General features: G+C 41.9%; 1 protein-coding gene across 2 annotated transcripts in view; it reads right to left on the reverse strand.

The window, feature by feature from the left end:
• Window positions 1-23193, reverse strand: part of TRIO (trio Rho guanine nucleotide exchange factor) — a 414034-nt gene that overhangs the window by 22503 nt on the left and 368338 nt on the right. For both annotated transcript variants that reach the window (XM_006117079.5, XM_075921462.2), the window contains exons 38-49: window positions 20896-21044; window positions 20044-20110; window positions 15096-15199; window positions 12994-13063; window positions 11882-11971; window positions 10462-10554; window positions 9766-9816; window positions 9464-9541; window positions 8722-8913; window positions 7090-7267; window positions 5563-6320; window positions 1263-1510 (exon numbers count right to left, since the gene is read on the reverse strand). In XM_006117079.5, the coding sequence (XP_006117141.2) occupies window positions 1263-1510; window positions 5563-6320; window positions 7090-7267; window positions 8722-8913; window positions 9464-9541; window positions 9766-9816; window positions 10462-10554; window positions 11882-11971; window positions 12994-13063; window positions 15096-15199; window positions 20044-20110; window positions 20896-21044 (2078 nt within the window). The remainder of the gene's footprint in view (window positions 1-1262; window positions 1511-5562; window positions 6321-7089; window positions 7268-8721; window positions 8914-9463; window positions 9542-9765; window positions 9817-10461; window positions 10555-11881; window positions 11972-12993; window positions 13064-15095; window positions 15200-20043; window positions 20111-20895; window positions 21045-23193) is intronic.

Here is a 23193-nt window from a genome sequence, read left to right on the forward strand (position 1 = left end):
GGAGAAATATAGCTTCATGCACACAACCACTTTTGTGCCTGAAAGTAATGGTTTGCAACCACCAGGTCGTGGACCTCTGGCTGCCGGGCCACAGCAGCTCTGGAGTACACTGCTCCTGCTGCAGCTGTTGGCCGTGTCCTGCCCCACCTCTCAGGTAACCAGTGCTGACCAGGGGCGGGGTCTCCTCCTGGACACAGAAGAGCATTTTGCTGTGTGGTGGAAGAGCCACATGGAGCCTGGCACAGCAGCCTTACAGCAGCCACGACCTGGGCAGCAGCGCTCAGCTGGTGGCTGGGAGGCAGTGCAGGGCTAGGAAAGGGAGGTGGGGCAGGCACTGGGGATTCCAGGGCTGGAGCTAGTGCTGGGAGGGTCTGGGGGTGGGGGTCGGCCCCGAGGGATTCTGGAGATGGGGCTAATATTGGGGACTGGGGGCTGGCACAGGATGCAGTGGGGCTCTGGAAAAAGGAGGCTGGCACTGATGCTTTTGGGATGGGGTTGGCACTGTAGAGCTCTGAGGGCGGGAGGCTGGCACAGAGTGGGGTTGGGTGCAGGGGACTCTAGGGTAAGTGGCTGGCACTGAGGGGTAGTGGAGGGGTGGGGGCCTCTAGGAGTTAGAGCTGGCACTGAGGAGCTGTGGGGACCGGTGCTTTTGGCGGACACCTAACATTTATTTGCATATTTATTATTTCCATAATGAATATGCAAATAAAACATTACCTATCTACTAAAAGTTTGTGAATGGGTTATGCCAGTCCCTGGTATAAAAAAGGTTGGGAACCACTTCCCTAGAGCTTAAGAACTAGCACATCTCGTCCCAACTGATGTAACTATCGTGTATTATTCTTATTAATAGAAATACCTAATTCTTAATAAACTGCACCATTTAAAGAATGCCTTAATTTCCATTTAAGCTCTCCTGATTTTTTTATTATGGGAACGTTCTAAATATGATTGCAGACTTAGGTATCATTTCAGGAAAGCTAAACAACATTTGTAATAAAGGAAATACCTACATGGATTTCTTATATATTTCTACCATAGCCAATTTCCAACTTATAAATCAGTTTTTCTGACACCCAGATAGATGAGATATCTTCCAAGAATTCATCAGATGTGATTTCCATTTCCTTTTGGATGTTCTCATAAAATTTTAGTTTAGACAGCTTAATTCCTGTTTTATTTGTAACTCTTTTTGCAGTAAGTCCAAGTAACAGAAAACATGTGTAAACCCTCTTCTTTTCTGAAGAAACCCAGACACTCACTTCATTGTTCCATCATGGTTATCAATGATGACTGCACTGGTGTGCCCCAAAACATAGCCAGGAATCCAGCCCTCGGCTGCAGGGCACTGGTCAGTGGCGGCTCTGAACACCAAAAACATGTTCTGTTGGTTGCTGGCTAAAATTTGCACGACCTCTCCTTGGTAGACATTTATCTCATCCTCCTTCACTGCCGTGTAATCGTGTGTCACCAACATGGTGGAGATATTGCTACTGCTGCTACTTTCACTCTGTAGTATTAATTGGGAAGGAATAAAGAAGGGAAGGGAAAAATGTGATGAAGTTTAGAGTTCAAACAGAGGATACAGAAGATTACATTGTACTGTGACATTAAACAACATACAGGCCAAGGAGTTTATCCTTCTTTTTGCACTTGCCTGGTTTACTATATTCTTTGTCATTTACACACATAGAATATACCTTTTACCTGCCGTTACAGAAAGCTGATGAACAAATGGGGGTTCCCCCCACATTTGTTAGTTTTATTTATTATTCTATGGTTCCCAGTTTTATTGAAGCCTCACAGCATGTCTTTTTACTACCTACAAAAGCAAACTATAGTACACGAGATTATCCATTAGGCGGCATTCTAAATCACAATTTAAAAGAGACCAAAAATTAAGGCTCAAACCCAACCTGATCAAAGCTGGGTAATTCAGCATTGAAGCAGATGAATCTCACCTTGCTCCATTTGTAGAGGCCAGTAGTCTAATCTTGCATACAACATATAATAAGGTACAAAAGGGCAAAATTAATTGGCTTTTGTTAGTGTTTCTCAAAAAATATAATTCCTGGTATTTTTGTTTGTGTGCTTTCTTCTTCTTCATTTTTAAATGTATAGGATTACCTACTTTTTAGTATTACATTACCTACTTTTTAGTTATATATATATATATATATATATATATATATTTATATATTTCCCTCCTCCCCCCCCCCCAAAATAGAGCATTAATTGATCTTTGGGTACCATAGGTTTGGAGGTTCTTTTTCTCATTTCTGTCAGTAAATACAACCATTAGAAGAGTATATAGTTACAGTCTTGGACTGCACATTGTATGGGTATAACCTGAACTTTTTGCCTTCCTCCTTAATAAGCATTGACAGCAAATGCTGTATTGACTGATCAATAACTCATATGATATAGATAACACTAAAAAGGTTTTTTTGCCAAGAAAAGTTCTCTCTCCTAACAGAAATCCTACGTGGAGCATCACTTTGGCAGCGATTCAAATACAGAAGAGAAATATTTATTGAACACTTCTGCCTTTTCTGTATTATTATTGGTAATTCTACCATTTCTATCTAGTGATGAGCTGATGCTATTAAGATTCTTTTTGTTCCTAGTATGCTTAAAAATGTATCTTCTTATCATTCTTAACTCTGATGGTCATAGATTTCTCCTTCTAGTCCTTTGATTCCCTTATTGATCTTTTACAGTTTCTAATGCCTGATTTATGTTCACTACTATCAACTATCCACTTCTATAACCACTAGCTATATATTATTCTTACATTTTTTATAAGTAAAAAAAATGTGAGAATAATATATAGCACTTCTCTCCTCTAAAAACCAGGTCAGTTTAAAAAAAAAAAAAAACCAATACGGCCTTCTCTTTTGATTGTGGCTCTCTGGTCATGTGCTCTGAACAATTCCCCATGATCATTCACATGTTCCTGATTAAATTCTTCCTCCAAGCTGATTTGTCTTGTAATTGTTTTCAGCTGTGTGAAAACTGGCCCCATTAAAGAATCAAGAACATATATATATATATATATATATATATATATATATATATATATATATATATATATATATATTAGTGATCTAGATTTTAGTCTGTTTGTGAATTATAAACGTGATCAAGTCATTATCATTTGTATCTAAGTTTTCACCAATTTTTAGTTCTGTGATCAGTTTTTCTTTATTTGTCAAGAAGAGGTCTAGTATACAATTTTCCTATGTTGGATGCAACATTTTTTTGAATTAGGAGATTGCCGTAATATTTAGAAATGCCAGGATATTTTAATACTGGCATCAAGGCACCTCCAGAATGGGTCATTTAAAATGAAGTCTCCCATGATCATGCAGCTTACCCCCATGTTATATATTGGTTAACTTTGTTTCCTAATATGATTTGGGGGGCTACAGGACACACCAACTAATTCCCCATCTTGCACACGGATCCATAAGGCATTAGACACCATTTTCTCTTGAATATTCAGTGACTCGGAAACAGCTGTTTTATGATCTAGTGTGTCATTTCCATTCTTCTTTCTTAATATGCTATAACCATTGATTTTAATGTTCCAATTATGTGAATCATCCCCCCAGAACTACTTGCAAACTGCTAGTACTGCCAGAGAAACTGCACAGCAATCTAGCCTAGGAAGAGAACATCTGCAAAATATTATGTCCCCCTACTTTTTTCTCATAATAAAAGCACATAATCCAAGCTTCATCAAAATTTTTTTCCACATATTGGATAATCCTACCAAGAACAAATCTATGTTTTGAATAGATATTTTTCGGAGCTTTTATAGGAGCCAGACTAATTTCATGTGTTTTCAGGGTTGCCCCCTTTTTAATTATGAAACAAACACATGCATGCATACATGAGTGCATGTCTATATATATTTTTCACATATAATTTAACTGTATCTATAGACGTGTGTGTGTAAATATGTACACACACACAAAATTACTACGTCAAATTTAAGGACATAAATCCTCACAGATCATTTTCTCCAGCTAGTTGACCACAGATTAAAGTCACTAAATTAAAACAGGTGCTATCACTCTTTATGACTAGAGGCAATGAAGTTATAAATGTAAAATTATGACCTAACATCTATAATCAAGCTAAAAGAGAAGTTGAGTTGTGAGAAGGCATATTCATGTACTATTGGCTACTGTAGGAAGCAAGTGATCTGAAATTATGGCCTCCTTTTATGTTGGTGTTGATTGCTTTACTATACATGAAATTATCTTATTAATCCTCTATTCATTTATTGAAAAGACATCTATATTCCCTAGTTATCTTAATATAACATTCTGCTAGACTAAAGAAAAAGATAACTGCAAGACAAAGCCAAACCAAATGAAAATCAGAAAGAAGATCAGATCAAATAAAAAAGAATACATGCAAAGCACAATTTTTCCCCTCTAAGGCGATTACAAAGGTAAATGTAAGAATTAAAATGTCAAGAGAGCTCTATATGTTAAACAATTCTACCAAGAAGTGCATGCGTTCAAAAAAGTATTGCAGGTTAGGTGATTTGCAACTGGTATTGTATAGGAGCTATGACAGGTACTGAAAAAACAAACACTTGTGAATACAACACTTAGTGAGGGAAAACAAATGCCGGTAAAAGGCATGGTGACATGCCTGTCACATTCACAGTGAGTGACATTCATTTGTTGTGAATTAAATTTGCACATGCCCCATGACTGCTATGTTGCATTTCCTAGTGGATGTCAACAGGGGATGTGGATTCCGTTAATCCTTTTTTCCCCACACACAAAAAAGTGCAGTCTAAAAGGCTGAATCTCCAGATGCCCTAACGGTTTCTTTTATATAGGGAAATAAAAGCACGGTGTCAATATTTCCACTTTCTAACTTTTTGGTGGCTGACGGTGATGGGTTTTTTTGGTTTGTTTGTCTGTGTGTTTTCAGTTGATATTTGGAAACTTCATTGACCAGATAATGGGATCTAATGATGAGTGAAAAGAGTGCTGCAGTTCAATTAAGGCTGAAAGGAGTAATAGAAAGCAGCCCACGTGGATGCCTCACCAAAGTCAAAACTATGCAGGAAAAAATAAAAAACAGTTGAATGTGTGTGGGGGGAAAAAAGCCCCAAGACAATCTGCCAACTGGAAATTGTAAAAATGCTGTTGGCGCCACACAAAGAGAGGCCATATCATTGCCATATTCAGCATGTTAATTATCTGCTTTCAGATTAGAGATAAAAAAGCAAGGAGAGCAAGTTAGTAGGAATCAGACTAGTGATTTATGTTTTCAGCAGAGGCGGAAGTCACAACTAATGTTAGCGGTTGTGTTGTGTCTGTATACATATCACAGGTCTGGTTTATGCATACACACACAGACATAGAATATATATTCTATTGGTTTGTGTAGAGAAGATACTGGAACAGTTGATTATTTCAGAGCAGTGCAGCACTGGAGAGCCAGAAGTTAGTATGGAGAGTGATGGTAACGCACAGAAGGGGAGCATGGGAAGGTTTTAGAAGAGCTCGCAGGACAGAGGTGCTCCGCTCTTACCCCATTACTTTGGGTGGAGTGAACTGACTGCTCGCTGGTCGAAGAGCATGTGCTCATGCGGTCTGTGTCCTTGCTGTGTGAAGAGTGGCGGTGGACCTGGCGCTGGAGGGAGTCATTGTCCCCAGGGAAAGTGAAGGAGCCAGGGCGGCTGGCAGGGGATGCTGGGATGGAGCTCCAAAAGGAGCCCTTCTGCAGGGGGCTGCTGGGTGGAAAGGTTTCCTTGCCAAGAGGAGAAGGGAAAGTCGTGGAGAGAGGAGAGTTCATTGGAGAGATGGCTCCTGGCCTTGGCTTCCCAAGCGTCAGAGATCCTATGTTGCTCCTTGAGCGATTGTCCTCCAAGCTCCCACGCAATTCTTTCTGGGCTCCGTCTGCTGACCCAGAAACGTTTCCAGCTGTCTTCCTGGGGCTCTCAATAACTTTCATCTTGGGAATCTGCTCAGCTTTTCTCTCAGGACCATCCGTTTCTGCAATGGGAGGGTGCCTGCCTGGCTGGCTGAGGCCAGTCTCTAGGGATGTGCTGTGGGGTGGCAGGGAGGGATTATGAATGGACATACCTGACATCTTGTCTGCCTCTGCTTGGGCGGAGGCTGCAGAGGAGACCAGGACTGGGGAATGGTGTCTGACAGGCTGGGGGATCCGGGAGGGCCTGCTACGGCTGGAGCTGGTAATTCCACTACAGCTGCTGGGGCCACTGCTGTTGCTGCTGCCACCGCCACCACTACTGTGGTTCTTCTGATACTCAATTGGTGATGTCAAGGCTGAAATTTAAAACAGGGAAAGGAGCAGAGGGAGCAAGAAGAGGGCAGGTTAAATATGAATACGCTTAATGCTGCTGTAGAGTTGGATCAACAAATCTTTTCTCTTACTAACACCTTTAACCCACTGATGTCAAAATGCCTTGCAAACATTAATGCTTCATAGCATCCCCACAAGACAAGTGAGTAGGTAATAGTATATTTCCCAAACAGACAGGGAAGCTGAGGCCAGAGGTTAAGCAATTTCTCCTAGGTCACAAGTCAGTGGCTGAGCTATAAATACCTGCCACAACTCCTCTTCTCTAACCACCAAACCCTATTTCTAACATGTCTTTTTACATGGAATTTCAAATCAGTTAATTTACAGTGAAAAAAATCTACGATGAGGAAGAATGAGCATTTCAAAACCAGAAATAGTAGCGTAAATGTCAGTGAACATGCCCTTTTGAGATCTGTGGCAATTCCTAGCTTTTCCTAGCTTTTTCCTGGTGACATTAAATTGTTTCCTGTAAAGCACTTTGAAATAGTCAATTACTGGCCACTACCCAAGTTCAAAATACCATTGTTGTAATAGAGGGGTGACATTTGCTGGGAAGTGAAAACATTGGACATGTTTCTTCTCCCCAGCTGGAATGCATGCCACTCCAGAAGACAGAAAGAAAAATCTTTTGGAGTATTATTGGAACTAGGTCAGATGAAATATAAAGGAGAGCAAGTAGTTGTGGCATCCAATATGGAGCGTGGGGCAGAAAGATTAACACAAATGATTTACCATTCAAAAAATTACGCTGGTTTTCCAGAATTTGGTTGATTTCATGGATCCACAACTGGCGCATGCCTGGATTGGCAGAATGCAAAACAAAGGTCTCTGTGACATCACCCATTCTTGATGTTAGTGCAAATTTACAAGGATCATTGTCCACGTTTTCCTCCAGGCAAAGACAACTCACCTTAATGAAAGAAAATTTTTTACTGGACCAATTATATTCCAAAGATACCATAAATATGCCCTAGACAGTAGCTTTGAACTGCTACAGTCTTTGAACATTCAACATAATAATTATATCATGGAGTCAGGATTACCGTAAAATAAAATATGAAATGAAACTCAGAATTAATGATGAATACTTGTCATCCTTGTCACCCCACTTAAGATCTCACTTAGTCATTAAGGCACCAAAGCATTTTTCATGTCGGACAGAAGTCAAAGTGATCCATTCCAAGTAAGCACTGTGAAATTCCCCTTACCAGACTCCTCCTTTCACTCCTTCCTTTTATTTAAAATACTGCAGTAGATTTGTATTTTTAATTTGCAGTATATAAAATTTTCACTGCAAGAAAGCAACTATTTCCAAGGAAGTACAAGCTGCCAAGTCAGAGTAGGATCACAAGCACAGCTTGAATCCACAGCTCAGTATAGCCAATCAGATCATCCCATGCTTATACCACTCTACTCTAATGCTCGGAACTCCCCAGTCAGATTACTTCTGGGCATTTCAAAGCAGCACACTACTGCTTCAGGGTCATGCCAAAATGTTTCAGAGACTAACCTGTGGAAGTCGAGAGAGATGATCTGACAGATGAGCTAGTCAAGATTTCAGTACTGCTGGCAAGCATTGCATCTGGCTTGGGCTGAGATTTCTTGCAAATAATACTTTCGAGTTACTGCCTTCAAGCTTTAAGATATACACTTCTACTATAAGGGCAATTACCTCTGATAGGATGTGAACACCAAGTTGAGACGCAGCCCTTTAGTACAGAGTCGTGGTGTCCATGCAGCTATTTGACTGGTTGAGTGTGTTTAGAGGTCTAGAACAATGTGACTATTTGGCTAGTTGAGTGTGGCTAGTTTGCTGCTTTAGAAATGGATGGATACCATGGGTGTAGAGCATGGGTTCCCAAACTGGGGAGGGAGTGAAGAAATTCCAGAGGGGAGGAGGAGGCGCAAGGCAACCCAGCCCCCCCCCCCAATCAAGTTTTGCTGCCCTGGTCAGTTCCCCCCCCCCCCTTTTTTTTTTTTTTTGCTCAACAAGTTTTGCTATTTTTTTTCGGGGGTGGGGGGGAGAGGGAAGGCATGAGGGCTTTTCAAAAATCAAAAAGGGAGCGTGATGACAAAAAGTTTGGGAACCACTGGTGTAGAGCATATCTAAGTTACAATGAATACATGTGTATTGCTATAGTTAAGACAGAAGAGGTCAGAAAGCCTTCGTGGAAATATTTTCATGTGTTGTAATAACTGAGCAAAGAATTGCTTGCAAGTATTTTTAATAGAGAGTTTGGCACTTACTATTTTTCTAGGTTTACTGGTAAAGACATGAGTTCATGACTGTGTAGGCCATTACCAAAAGATGATTACCTTGGTACCCATTGCACAAACCCTATCGTGCTCATAGACAACAGTTACCTTGATACTGTTTTTAAACAAGAATCCCGGCATGGAGAAACCTTTCTTTTTATCTAGTGGCTCACTGAATATGACAATCTGTTCAAACAGGAAGACACGCCTTTCTTTGCAACGTGGCAGAAGTCCTGTGTCTTGGTCTGTGACCAGGAATGTGTCCTGCAGCAGGAGCTTACCCTGGGCTACAATTTTACCCTACAAAACAGAAGCAGAAACAATTTCATTTAATACATTACTTTTTCTGAAACTCTCCACAATTAAGAGACTTCAAGGGAAAAAAAATCTTATTGCAAGGTTTTTGTTTTTTTTTATCATTCAAAGTAGTTTTTATGTATATGTTTGCTGATAGATACATGAGAGAGAGGCACTAACCCCAAAAACTTAAATCATATGTATGCAACTGATTTTTTGCGGTATGTTAATTTCAGAATGATGCTATCATAACGAAAACATTTCCAATGCTGATAGTTCCTCAGTTCAATTTTACTGACATAGGAGTCAAGTAGTGCTAGAAACAAGACTGGCCACATTTTCTGTAACATGGGCGAAATGCCGTACTAGGCTGACCTGCTCTTGGGAAGAGATTCTCATTTCCTATTTTGCATCAACATAAGTAGGAGCAAAAATTTGTGTCACAGACCGTGAGAAACGCATAGCCATCCTAGCTACGATATAAATTCATCTGGGAAAGTGTCATAAGGAGAATAGAAATGTGTGTTCCATTTTAAGAAAAAAGACAACTTACATCAAACCCTTGCAGGCGGCCAACATTCATCATGTCGTTGCACCGTTTTGGTACTATGCACATGACCTCTACAGCTTTCTGTTAAAGCCAAGGAGAAAGATTCAAAATGTAACTCTCCAGTGGAGGATTGTGTGTGTGACAGCAGGGGCTTTACAATATAGTTTAGTGTATTTAATCTGCAGGACAATTAGAGCTGAAACAGAACAGTAGTTTTATATAAACAGACTTGTTCAGTGCCACACTGTACATAAAAGAAATGTGGTGCATGATATGAAAGACAATAAAGAAAATGTCAAAAGTACCTCTAGTTCTGTTGTGTCAAGGTTAGCTTTTTTAGAGTATTTGAGGAAGTCCTGTAATGGAAAAGGCAAAATTATCTCAAGTCCAAATTGCTCTTCAACAAACAGAGAAAGCTGAACAAAATGGACTGGCTCTTATTTGTGTTAGTGTTACAAGTTCCAAAAAGATGCTCTTAAGAAAATAAGAAAAAGACTTAATTTTTCAAAGCCTCTTCCTGACATGAGTTGTGTGTTTTTAGTGTTAGGTTTTGTATCTGATTTTGGATCACTGAACAACATTTACTAAGTCAATCAATCCTCTTTGGTAGAACGGGTCAAAATACATTTTGCCAAACATTCAGAAAAAAGGTGCTAAAAATAATAAAAGTGATTAAAAAAATCAGAGGAAAATCAAAAAAATTTGTCCTTCAGTCACATTAGTGCAAATCCTAAGCTTTCCCACTACATTGAAGAGTTACACTGGTTTAAATAGTATCAAATTTGTGTCTAAGCTATTTACTGTTATTCTGAGAATTATGTGAACCCAAGTGAGGAAACAAACTGAAATATAGTATTACAATTTCTAGCCTATGTCAGGTACCAAGAGGCCCCTTTACAACTTACATTCTATCACCCAAAAAAACAAAGTCAACAGTAATAATACTCTCCAGTCCTTTAGTAAAGGTGGTTACACCGAAAGGGTACCCAGCATCATCTCACCTTGAGTAACAATTGGTATTTCATAATTCGCTGCACTGGTTTTATTAGCAAGTCTGTGAGCTGAAGTCTGTGGCCGAGACGCTGCTTTAAGTCCTAAAGATTGTAAAGTGAAGAGTGTTAGCGTTAAATTTTACTGGTTTTATTGGTATATACAACAGTACTTCTATTGTCATGGAGCTAAAATGAGACCAGAAATTAATCTAATCTTGAATTTGTGCTTCAAATTCTCATGTTCTTGTGACAACCTTAAAAGCCATTCCTCTGTTTTATTTCTACCATCTTTATTCCGAAAGTATTCAAAGCTGACTTTTCAAAGCTTTTCTTATAACCATGGGCCCCAGTTTGGATCCAAACCTGCAAAAGCTTATGTATATGAAATTAAATGGTAATGCTCAAATGCTTCCAATATTTGCAGAATTGAGACCTTAAGATGGTCTCATGGGGAGACTAATATGATGCTATCTGCAAAGGATTTAGGATAATGTGTTCAGTGAGCTGCTGGTAGAACAGTCACACAAGGTCCTGTACACCTCTTATGAGCTGCGGAAAGGATTTCTGTCTCAGCCCACAAAGGAATAAACCAGGCCTGAGGCTTCAAAACCACCTCTCCACAGATCCAATGACACCAATACCTATGCAATTACTCAACTACTATTCCATCCCACTGGCTGGAATGACAACCCTCAAAAGGGACTAGAAACCTCAAACAACTCTCACAGACAGGCAGTGAAAGGCAGATTTTACTTCCTCAACAATCCTTCATTATATCCAGCTAGAGATCAAGTACTCTTGCATGATGGAGGATGAATAGATTTTATTCTGAGTTTATTCATAAAACATTCCCACCGACTTCAACTGTGCTTTTGTCAGAGTCATGAGTACAGAATCAGTATCTCAAGAAGGTTTTATTTCTAATTATGAAAGAAATTATCTTTATAATTCATAACGTTTGCTTTTAAATGTATTTATTTTATTACTGCAAATGGTTATTTTTGCCTATTTAAGGCCCCCTGGGTTGATCTGCAGAACTGGTAGGCTACTATAACACACTTATAAGGCAAAACCTTGAGCTAAAGGTTTTATCTTAACACCTAATGCTTTATGTACAGCATCAAAGATTCTGATGAGTCTCAAAAGTACAGTATAAAGAAAGCAAAATTTGTCATTTGCATCCATATTGTAATCCATTCCTCTGTCTGCACTACTGTTCAATAATAAGTATAATGCATTAAAATTATCCTCTTTGGTCTACTACAAGTGAAGCTCATTCATTTGGTATCAATTAATTCATCTCAAATTTGAATATCAGTACTCCCCTTCTGAGAGTAGCAGTGGCAGTATTAATCTCTCTCAACTGTGAGAGTTCTGGAATGAAACCCAACTTCCACCCTGAAAATGTCTATTTTTTCCTCAGACTTACCTCAAAAAATGTATCAATGTATTCCGAGACAATGTGCTCAGACTTTGGTTTGTTTTGGCAGTAAACTATGTACATGTGCAACCTTCTCTCCTAGGAAGGACAAACAGAGGCATACAAATATAATGTACTAAAGTAAAAAATAAAAATAAAATAAAAAAGAGAGAGAGGCTGAAATAGAGTAAAATAAAAAAGCATACATATTTAAATGTATACTTTTACATAAAAAGGGTCATTCTGCCTTCTGGTTGAGTAAGTTATGGATTAAGAGCAAATATACAGGTATACTTAAAACATATCAAACCTAAGAAATTAATCAGAGATTAAAAATAATCCTCAAATACTTTGACATATCTGTATAAGAAGAGTTAGTATATCTTGAAAATTGGATACATATGACCCAGAAATGTAACTGTACATACACAAACGTCCACACAAATACAACTCTTACTGCAACATTAAGAATGACAAAGTCATGGGAAAACAGACAATTTGGTTGTATATAGTATTTGAATGTCAAAGTATTTAATAAAATTGGCATTTGAATTATTACTACTAAGCTGCTGATTAGTGTGGTATCCAGGTGCAGTACGCTATAATGATTTCCATTTTACAGCAAGACAGGAAGGAAAAAAACAGTGAGTGACTTGTCTAAGGCTGCAGAAAAAAGCAGTGCCAGAGCCAGAATTCAAATTCATGAATTCCTTGGCTCTTAAACTTGTGCCCTTTTCTTCCACTATAAGAGGCAGAAGTCCCATTGCAGAAGACATATGATGTGAGACTGGAGAGGGAGCTAAAAAAAAATCTGCATTATAATTTGAAAGGATGGTCATAAAACTACAGCGCCCTAAAAGAGGAGCTGAAAATGAGTTAAGAGACAGGTGCCACGTTAACAAGTTTCTCCCCACAAAGGCACTGCAAACAAAAATTAGATTCCTTGTTAACCTAATCCTGACCTGTGTGTGTGTGTGTGTCTGCCTCTTATCCAGAGTTGTTTTGTTCTACTGTCTTTTCAGCTGCACTGCTCCACAGATATGTCTTTTATATAACAAGGTTAGTCACTAGTAACATCAGTCATTAGCACTAGCTGCTTGAAAGAGGATGTTTGAACTTACATGCTTAACAAAGAGGGATCCCAGTTTTTCTGGATCTTCAAGGCACTTCTCCAATTCTCCTAAAAAGAAGCTGAACAAAGAAGAAATAATTTAGTTTGTACCACGTTACAGGCAGTCCCCGGGTTACGTACAAGATAGGGACTGTAGGTTTGTTCTTAAGTTGAATCTGTACGTAAGTCGGAACTGGCGTCAGCCGCTGCTGAAACTGATCAGTTTCAACCGCGGCTGAATCTGGATGCCAGTTCTGACTTACATACATATTCAACTTAAGAAACCCAGGCGTCCCCAAGTCAGCTGCTGCTGAAACTGATCAGCGGCTGATTCCAGGAAGCCTGGGGCAGAGCAACTCTGCCTCGGGCTTCCTGTAGTCAGCCGCTGGTCAGTTTCAGCAGCAGCTGACTTGGGGACGCCTGGGGCAGAGCAGCTGGGGTGCTGCTGGGTTGCTCCAGTAGCACGGCTCCTCGGCGCTACTGGACCAACCCGGCAGCTCCCAGCTGCTCTACCCCAGGGGTAGGCAAGAAAAGCCTGGTCTGCTGGGGGAGGGGGCACTAGCTGCACCTCCCCACCAGCAGACCAGAGGGACAGGAGCAAAGCCGTCGCCTGGGCACGCCCGCAGCGGGACAGCCCAAGCACCTGAGCAAAGCCGCTGGACCCCCCCAGCAGACCAGGGACACCCGAGCAAAGCCGTCGCCTGGGCGGCTTTGCTCGTTTGCCCGGGAGCAAAGCCACCCAGGCGGCGGCTTCGCTCGGGTGTCCCTGGTCTGCTGGGGGGGGGGGGGTCCAGTGGCTTTGCTGGACCCCCCCAGCAGACCAGGGAGACCGGCAGAAGCTTTTCCCGCCCCGGAGGACACGGGTGGCGACCTGCCACCCGTGAGCTCCGGGGCGAAAAAAGCCCTGTTCGTAAGTGCGGATCCGACATAAGTCAGATCCGTGTAAGTCGTGGACTGCCTGTATATAGTAACAGGTAATACCCCCAAAAAAGTATACTTTGTGTAACTCTCTTCACTGCTGTGATCCTTGATTAGTGGGTATCCTGTCTGCAATTGAAGCCTATATAAAAATATATTGCAGGGCTTCAAAGCAAGAGATATTGTTACATTAAGAAAAAAAAAAAGCAGCATAGTGTTTCATCATTGCAATCCTTTTGATTCTCATTTCTCAATCATAGATGGTGCTCAAAACTACACCATCACTGAAATTTCAGAATAAAAACTGTTTTGGACAATTCAAAGCATAGCCCAGAGTGAGTTTGGGTGAAGGAGGGGGTTGAGACCTGGGGCACGGGCGCAAGAGTGGGTGCATGGGTTTGGGGGGCAGACAGTTGGGGGGGAGGCAGGGACTGGGATGCCAGAAGCAGGCTGTGGATGGGAGATGCTTACCTGCATGACTGCTGGCCAGCAGCCCAACAGGTTCCCTGCCTTTCATGCTGCTCAGTTCAGTTCTTCAAACAGGCAGTTCCCATTGGCCGGAAACTGGCCAATAAGAGCTGCAAGATTGTGCTAGGGCTCACAGCTATTCACAGATAAACGGGGCTCTGCAGCCAGTTTTTCTGAGCAGCGAGTGGACACAGGGCAGGAAGAGAGCCTGACTAAGGTCCCACTGCACGTGTGGGCTGGATACAACAGCTTGGTGGGCTGGATCCAGCCCATGGGCCATATTTTGCCCAGTCCTGGCAGAGCCTCTCACTATCAGAAGAGTACTTAAGTAGTGCACGTTACTGTATATGATACAGGATTTTTTCTTTTTCTTAATGCTTTTTTAATATGACGTACTAAACTGTCACTATAAATGTTACCTATACAAGACAGATCAATCAAGATGCTTGAAATGTTTACATATTTATTTTTGAATAGTCTCCATACATCTACAGGAATAGTCTGAACTCAGAAATTAATTTTAACCATAAGTGTGTAGGACCAGCTGTTGTGAATTTCTTTTGTTATTTGTTTTTATAACCCTAAAAACTTTTAACACCATCTGTTTCTGGTTTTGGCAATAAATCTAGTACTGTATAGATATATGATTTTTTCCTGTGTGCATTCAGTATACTATAAAATAATTTTCTACCAGCAACAGATAACTCAAATTAAAAACATACATACTCTCTGTGCCAGTCATAAATCTGGTGAATGTTGCCAAATACAATCTTGTCTTTCCCCTTCATGTCATCAGGTACACCGTCTTCTTTCATAAGTGCCATGTAACCCTGAAACAATCCACAGGTGATTTTTGTGAAAACAGTGTGTATTTTTCGCTTCCTTTCAAAGATGCTTAAGAATTTTTACAACACAAGCTCTTATTTAAGTCACTAACAGAGCAAAAGAATCCAACATTACATGGAACAGTGTATTTAGCTGTTAAATTAATTATTTTTATTGAAATAAGATTAATCTTAAATATGGTTATATAGCCAGATTTTTTATTTAATTTTGCAGTGTATCTTCATTTCCAACAAGTACATGAAGATCAAAATGCAATCAGTCTGGCAGGTTTCACATTTCCCAGTTTTAAAAAGTATTTCTTTTCACATTTACCCTGGTAATCCTTCTGCTTACAAAGACCAGCTTGTGGTCTCATATAATTTTATGATGTCCCATTTGAACTACTGAGGGAAATATATATCTCCTCATAGCATCCTCGCTCTGTGACCGTGTACAATTATTAAAAAGATGTCCATTCCTCTTATTTTACTTTACATTATCTTTCATAAAATAATTTTCAAAGCACCTTCGGCCATACGGACGCATAAAATGAAAGAAATACAAGCTTATCTGGAGGGACCCCAGTAAGAATTTGACAAATTGTCTCTCACCAATGTCCGTAAAATAGCGATAGAAATGTAGCCGTGTTAGTCTGGTGTAGATGAAACAAAATACAGGACTATGTAGCACAATACATATGTGCTACATAGTCCTGTATTTTGTTTCAATGTCTGTAAGAAATTGACAGGAAGAAAATTTTTTAAAATAGCTGGAACCAAAATTTGTAATAGATTATCCTTCTTACTAGTTCCCACTTAACCAAAGTAAAAAGTGTTATTTGTCAACCATTAAATTTGGAATATTAAAGACTTGTACATTAGCACTGACCTTCAAGCATATAGAGCAGTGATTCTTAAACTTTTTAAGACCGAGGAACACCAAACAATATATTTTTTTTTAAATGAGGAACACCAAGGATTTTGTGTGAGAGAGAGAGAGAGAAAAAAAAAAGTCGGGGGGGGGGGAAGGGTTGGGGGGGAAGTTAGAGAAAAAAGGGGTCAGGGGGAAGTTAGAGGGGAAAAAAAGGACCGGGGAAGTTACTGAGCCAAAAAAGGTTGCCTGCCCCTTTCAGGGCGGCCATTTTGAATCTGTTCTCTGCGGCACACCGGTGTGCTGTCGAACACAGTTTAAGAAACACTGATACAGAGCAATGCTTTGATCCCACATGCTGAATTCATACTAAACTGTTTAATTCATTTAAGGCCTGGAGTATCTAATATTTATTCAACACTGCCTCACCTCGGAGATGGCCTTTAATCTAGTTGGCAGAACTTTCAACTGGCTCCTCTAAGGATATGACTAAACTTGTGGAAAAGGTATTTTTTGAAACATACCTAGATCCAGCTAAATGAGTAAATCACAGAATCTAAGCACTTTACAAAGCAAGCCAGTGTCATAATCTCAATTCTGCAAATGGGAAATGGATACAAAGAGGTGAAGAGATTTGCCTAATGTCACGCATTAGAGCAGTAGCAGGGTCAGTTGTAGATGCCAAGTCTCCTGACTGTCTATTCACTAGAGCACACTGTCTAAACCAATTAAACTGTGCATATTATTTCAGATGTTATTAGAAGTCACTAGTTAAAACATGAATGACAGTTACCTGGTAACTGGTGTTCTTTGAGATGTGTTGCTCATGCCCATTCTACTGAAGGTGTTCTTGATTGCTATGGGCACTGGTGCCAGAAGTTTTTCCCATAGCAGTACTTCTTTGTGGAGCATTTCTAATGTCCCCTGAAGTGGCGCCTCTATGGAGCGGTATAAGGAACACTGTGCACTCCTCCCACCCTTGGTTCCTTCTTGCTGGAGACTCCCACAGTAAAGAAAGGGAGGGATGCGAAATGGGCACGAGCAACAGATCTCGAACACCAGCTACGGAACAGGTAACTGTCTTTTCTTCTAGTGATTGCTTGTGTGCATTCCAAAGTAGGTGATCCCAAGCAGTATCCATCGGGAGGTGGGTAAGGCCTGAGGAACAAGTAGGTTGCAGCACCAGTTCTGCAGAGCCCAGTGCCATCTTGAGACTAGCAAGACGAGTGTTTCTTATAGCTACTGAACATTTCATGCAAAGGTTCCTGGCAGGAGTGGCTCATTTGACCTGGAGCCTGCTGGGGCTTCTACTTTGTGCAGGCAGGGGTCAGAACATAGAGACCAAATGTCTTCAATGTTGCATATGAGTCTTTAATCCCATGGAGCTTAATCTCCGTCTATTCCTCTAATGGGGCTTTCCCATCAAATGGCAGATCCTGAAGACAATTTTGAGCCTCTACAGCCAGGTGAACCCATGATGCTATGCACAGAACACTGCAAAGGGCATGGTCTGAGCCACCACATCCACTGTGTCTGAAGCCGCCCTGGCAGCTGCAGCACCCTCCTCCAGGAAGGCCTTATACCTCTTCCTGTCGGTATCAAGGAGGGAGCCCTCAAACTTGGATACATTCTGCCAAAAGGTAAAAATCATACTGCCCCAGGAGGTCCTGGTGGTTTGCCTCCTCAGCTGGCAACAGGATGATGAATAAAGCTTGCCTCCAAATAACTACAGTCTCCTGGAGTCCTTATTCTTAGGGGTTGCCGCAGGCTTGCCCCAATGCTGTCTGTGGTTTACTGCTTCCACCACCAGAGAGCTGGGGCGGGGGGAGAGGAAGGGGAATATAGATATTCACAGCCCTTGGAAGGCACACAGTATTTCCATTCTGCCCTCTTGGACAGAGGCCAGGGAAGATGGAGTTTACCTTAGACCCTTCACGAAGTGGTAAGGCCACTCTGGCCATTGCTGTGGCGCGGGGCACATTGAAGAGAGAGCCTGAGGGTTCCTCAAGTTCCCCTGCCTGTAGGTTAAGGTTTGAGGTCATGCTTTTCAAGAGCTCTTGATGAGCCTAGGTCTCCTCCTAAGGGAAAGCAAGAGGGGATGCAGTGAGGTTCCAGAGTTTGGTCCTCCTTGCAATGTGGGGCTGAGAAAGGAAAGTGGAGGACATTTCCAAAGTCCTGGCCACTGGATGGACCACTTGGGAAGGGTGGGATGGGGACCCATGGGTTGCAAGGGCACTATGGCGCTGGCCATCTCATCAAAATGGGCACATTTGCTTTTGGGCACTGGCTGCAGCACCAGTGGTACAGGAGGCCCCACTGATAAGGGTTGCTCTGGTGCCGTCTGGGGGCCCTGAAGGGCAGCAGGACTGGTGTATGAGCTACCACTACACGGTGACAGGATTCCATGTAGGCATGTCGAGTTCAGAGCTAAGCTTGCAACCTTGAATCTGGTGTCAGGGACCAGGAGCCCCTCCTGAAATGGCTGCTGCTGGAGCGGCTGCAGTCGATGCATTTGTGATGGCTGGTGATCTATGCTGTACGAGTGGTGCCATATTCAGGACCCAGACTGCAAATTGGAGTGGGACTGGCACCTGTAGGTTCCCACATGAGTTGACACATGAGGAGATGGGTGCCCATATGAGGGGCCACTGTTCTTCCAAACTGTTGCTTGGGTGGTACCGTGGTCTCGGCGACCTTTGTTATCAATGTTCCTGATCCTGGTGGGGAATGGGTGTGTCTGAAGTTCTGTGCCCCTGTGCCGGAGAGCCATGCAATGAGACTATGTGTCTGGGTTTCCAGTTCAACAAAGAGGGGTCTGAAGAGCTGACGTGCCCTGGTCCAATTCCTGATGATTGTGCACTGGAGAGCTGTGTCTGGACCCTTCCCTCGATGGAATCTGGCATCATTGGGATGGGGACCCAGCAGGTCTGAGCACAGGCTTGCCCTGTGACCAGGGAGCTACAGAGACCTGGGTGGCTGGCACTGACAGAGTCAATATCTCCTGCACCACATGTGGGGTGTTCAGTGTTGAGAGCACTTGAATGTGGCTAAAAGTCCTGCTCATGCCTACAGAGTTTGGGAGCCTGTGGCAGCGTGGAGCCGGGGGCCCCCATGTGCCCCTGGCAGCACGGGGCTGGAAGCTGTAGAAGCCTGGCCACTCATGACAGTTCTGGGCTGAGAACCCTGACAGCCCGCAGCAGCGTGAGGTGGGAGGCCAGAGAAGCCTGGCTATCCACAGCAGCATGGGGCTAGGGAAATCTGGCTACACGTGGCTGCATGGGCCAGGACTAGAGAACCCCAGCTGCCAATGGCAGCCTAGTGTTGGCGCTGGCAGCAGCAGAGCAGACAACCTGGCTGGGGAGAGAGAAGAAGGGGCCAGAGACAGGGGGCCAGCTGTCTCGGGCCTGTGGCAGGGGACACCTCCCCTGGTCTGGCAAATTCAGTCCTTCGGGACCAGTTAGGTCCCTATGGTGCTGGACCAGGGAGGTCCAATCTGTACAACAGGGAACTATCTACATAGAACAAGAAAATAGTAAAAGGGGGGGAAGGCTGCAGAGGTTAGCTGGAGTGAAGCAGTTCACTGATAGCAAGAAGGATGTGAGGGTAATGGGAACATACAGAGCCCATTATACCGTGCCATGGAGGCACCACTGCAGGGATTTCTAGAGGCACTCCCCTATGGATAATGCTAGGGGAAAAACTTTTGGTACCGGTACAAGTGGCAACTACTGTGGAATGCAGATGAGCAATCACTTGAAGAACAACTAATTCTCTTATAGGGAAAAAAAGGATTCATGAAATAGCATGAACGAGAGACACTGGGAATTCTATATCAAATCCTGAATTTTCTTAAAATCCTATAGAAAAACCCTCACTTAATGAAGACTCTTTCTTCTAACAGACAGAGTAGTGTACAAGCTACAAAGACTACTGGCAATGGGGTTAACAAAAGCAGTTTAGGACTGATGAACTAACATACCTCAACTACATAACCCAGATCTCGGACGTAATCTCGTTCCGTCTCCACTAATTCCTGTAAGACATAGCTACAAAGAAGAGGAAAAGGTGAAAAAACATTCAGGGAGAAAACTGTACTGATGTGGACAAAAATTGTTAAAAAGGATTGAGAATGGGCAAACAGCATTTTCCAAGTTTGTAGTAATGTACGTTTGGTAAAGTAGAATGTATATTTGACTTTCCAAATCTGGATACTTCACTATCTTCAGGGCATCCTTACTTCTTGTGTTTACCAAACTAAAGCTGCAGCAGCTAGGACTTCTGCTGCATGGATCAGGACAATTGAAACATTAAAAAAGTTAAAAAGCATTCCAATATATGACTCACAATAAACAGCACGAGATTCATAAGCAAGCATACTGAAGATGTCTTTATTACTTTAATGCCAACATAAATATGGTTAATTTTCAATACCAGCGGAAATGCTAAAGAATATGTCTGGATCTTCCAACTATCAGTTGGGTTCAAGGTAAAGAAAGACAAGTTCAGAAAAAAAGTAATTATTTACGGTTTTTGGAAACTAAAGATACCCCTGAGAATATTTAAAAGCCAGCCTCCTCTTCCATGAAAAAGACTTATATGTTTGACAAGACTTGTGTGTGAACTTAGTACCAAAAATAATATGCCTGATAATTCTCTTTGAACGACTCATTTTCAGGAAGCATTATCCATTTGCTGCCTAACATGCAAGCTGGAAGGGAAAACAAACTACTACTTCTGTTAAAATAGACTATTTTGAAAGGATGCAAAGGACTTTATAAATGTTACCTCATTGAGAACAGAGGGGAAATATAAATTTGTAAGCCACTCTTACTGTCGTCTTTTTAAAGAGCTGGATTTCCTTTCTTCCATCTCATCTATGGGTGACGAGGATGAGAGAAGGGAGTTGTCTGAAGGGTTGAAAGATGGACTGCTGCTGTCACCTTGATCTACCAACAGTGAACTCGGACGATCTTCCAGTGCCTAAAAGTATGTTAATAAAATGTTGCAAAATGTATTCATCTTACCTTCTATGCATGCTGCCTTTAAATGCATAAAGCATTGCAAAAAATTACACGCAACTATAGTTGTTAAAAAATGGAAACTCTATTGTACGCTCAAATATTTACATTTTCTTATTTGGAAAGTGGAAGTTAAATCCTAGTGAGAAACATAGAAAGGAGCATAAACTCTATTACATTAAGTGTAAAAATATAATAAGAAAAGCCAAATAAGAGTTTGAAGAACAGCTGACCAAAAACTCAAAAAGTAATAGCAAAATATTTTTAAGTACATCAGAAACAGGAAGCCAGCTAAACAACCAGTGGGACCAGACCCTTGGATGACTGAGATGCTAAAGGAGCACTCAAAGATGATAAAGTCATTGTGGAGAAGCCAAATGAATTCTTTGCTTTGATCTTCACTGCTGAGAATGTTAGGGAGATTCCCAAACCTGAGCCATTCTCGTTAGGTGACAAATCTGAGTAATTGTCCCAGATTGAGGTGTCATTAGAGCAGGTTTTGGAACAAACGGATAAACTTAACAGTAACAAGTAACTGGGACCAGATGACATTCAACCAAGAGTTCTGAAAGAAGTCAAATGTGAAATTGTGGAACTATTAACTGTGGTTTGTAACCTGTCCTTTAAATCAGTTTCTGTACCTAAAGATTGGAAGATAGCTAATGTGACACCAATATTTAAAAAGGGCTCTAGAGGTGATACTGGCAATTACAGACTGGTAAGTCTAATGTCAGTACTGGCCAAATTAGCTGAAACTATAGTGAAGAATAAAATGGTCAGACCTATAGATGAACATAATTTGTTGGGGGAAAAGTCAACATGGTTTCTGTAAAGAGAAATCATGCCTCACCAATCTACTAGAGTTCTTTGAGAGGGTCAACAAATATGTGGACAAGGGGGATCCAGTGGATATAGTCTACTTAGTTTTCCAGAAAGCCTTTGAACAAGGTTCCTCTTCAAAGGCTCTTAAGTAAAAGTAAGTTGTCATGGGATAAGAGGGAAGGTCCTCTCCTGGATTGATACCTGGTTAAAAGATTTCAGAATGGAGAGGAACAGGTGATATCCCTCAGGGATCCATAGTGGAACCAATCCTATTCAACCTATTTGTAAATGATCTGGAGAAAGAGGTAAATAGCGAAGTGGCAAAATTTGAAGATGATACTAAGCTGTTCAAGATGGTTAAGACCAAAACAGATTGTGAAGAGCTTCAAAAAGATCTCACAAAGCTAAGTGATTGGATAACAAAACGTTGATAAATGTACAGTAATGCACATTGGAAAAAAATAATCCCAGCTATAAATACGATATAATGGGAACTAATTTAGCTAAAACTACTCAAGAGAGAGATCTTGGAGTCATTGTGGATAGTTCTCTGAAAACATCCACACAATGTGCAATGGTCGTCAAAACAGCAAGCAGAATGTGAGGATCATTAAAAAGAGATAGGGTATGTCTACACTACAGCACTAATTCGAACTAACTTAGTTAATTCGAACTAAGCTAATTCGAATTAGTGCATCTAGACTTAAAAACTAGTTCGAATTAGCGTTTTGCTAATTCGATCTAGCATGTCCATATTGAGTGGACCCTGAACCGAAGTTAAGGCTGGCCAGAAGCAGTGCCAGCAGGGCATCAGGTTACGACTTAGAGTGTGGAGCTGCTGTCTCAGGCTAGCCGAGGGCTGTGCTTAAAGGGACCCGATCCCCACCCCGGACAGACAGTTCTCAGGGTTCCCCGCTTGCTTGTCTACCTCTATGAGGGACAGCAAAGCAGTCCTGACTTGGAATGCCCTGAGTGTCCTCACTTGGCACATCACAGCACTAGGTCATCAGCCCGGCAGCACTTGCTGCAGGCTGCCATCCGGGGGGGGGGGGGGGGGGGGGGGGGGGGGGGGGGGGGGGGGGGGGGGGGGGGCAGGTCAATCGGGAGGCTGTCAGGATCCAGGAGACCCTGCTGGAGAGCTTCCACTCTGAGGTGCCCGCAGAGCCACCCCAGTCCTCCCCATCGGGGGCTCATGCCCCATTCCTCCCTCACCTCTTTCCACTTACCCCTCCCTAGCCCCCCTTCTTGATGTAAAAAATAAAGGACACGTGTGTTCAAAAACAGAAACT

This window comes from Pelodiscus sinensis, chromosome 2, assembly GCF_052426305.1.
Source record: "Pelodiscus sinensis isolate ZL-2025 chromosome 2, ASM5242630v1, whole genome shotgun sequence".
NCBI lineage: Eukaryota > Metazoa > Chordata > Testudines > Trionychidae > Pelodiscus > Pelodiscus sinensis.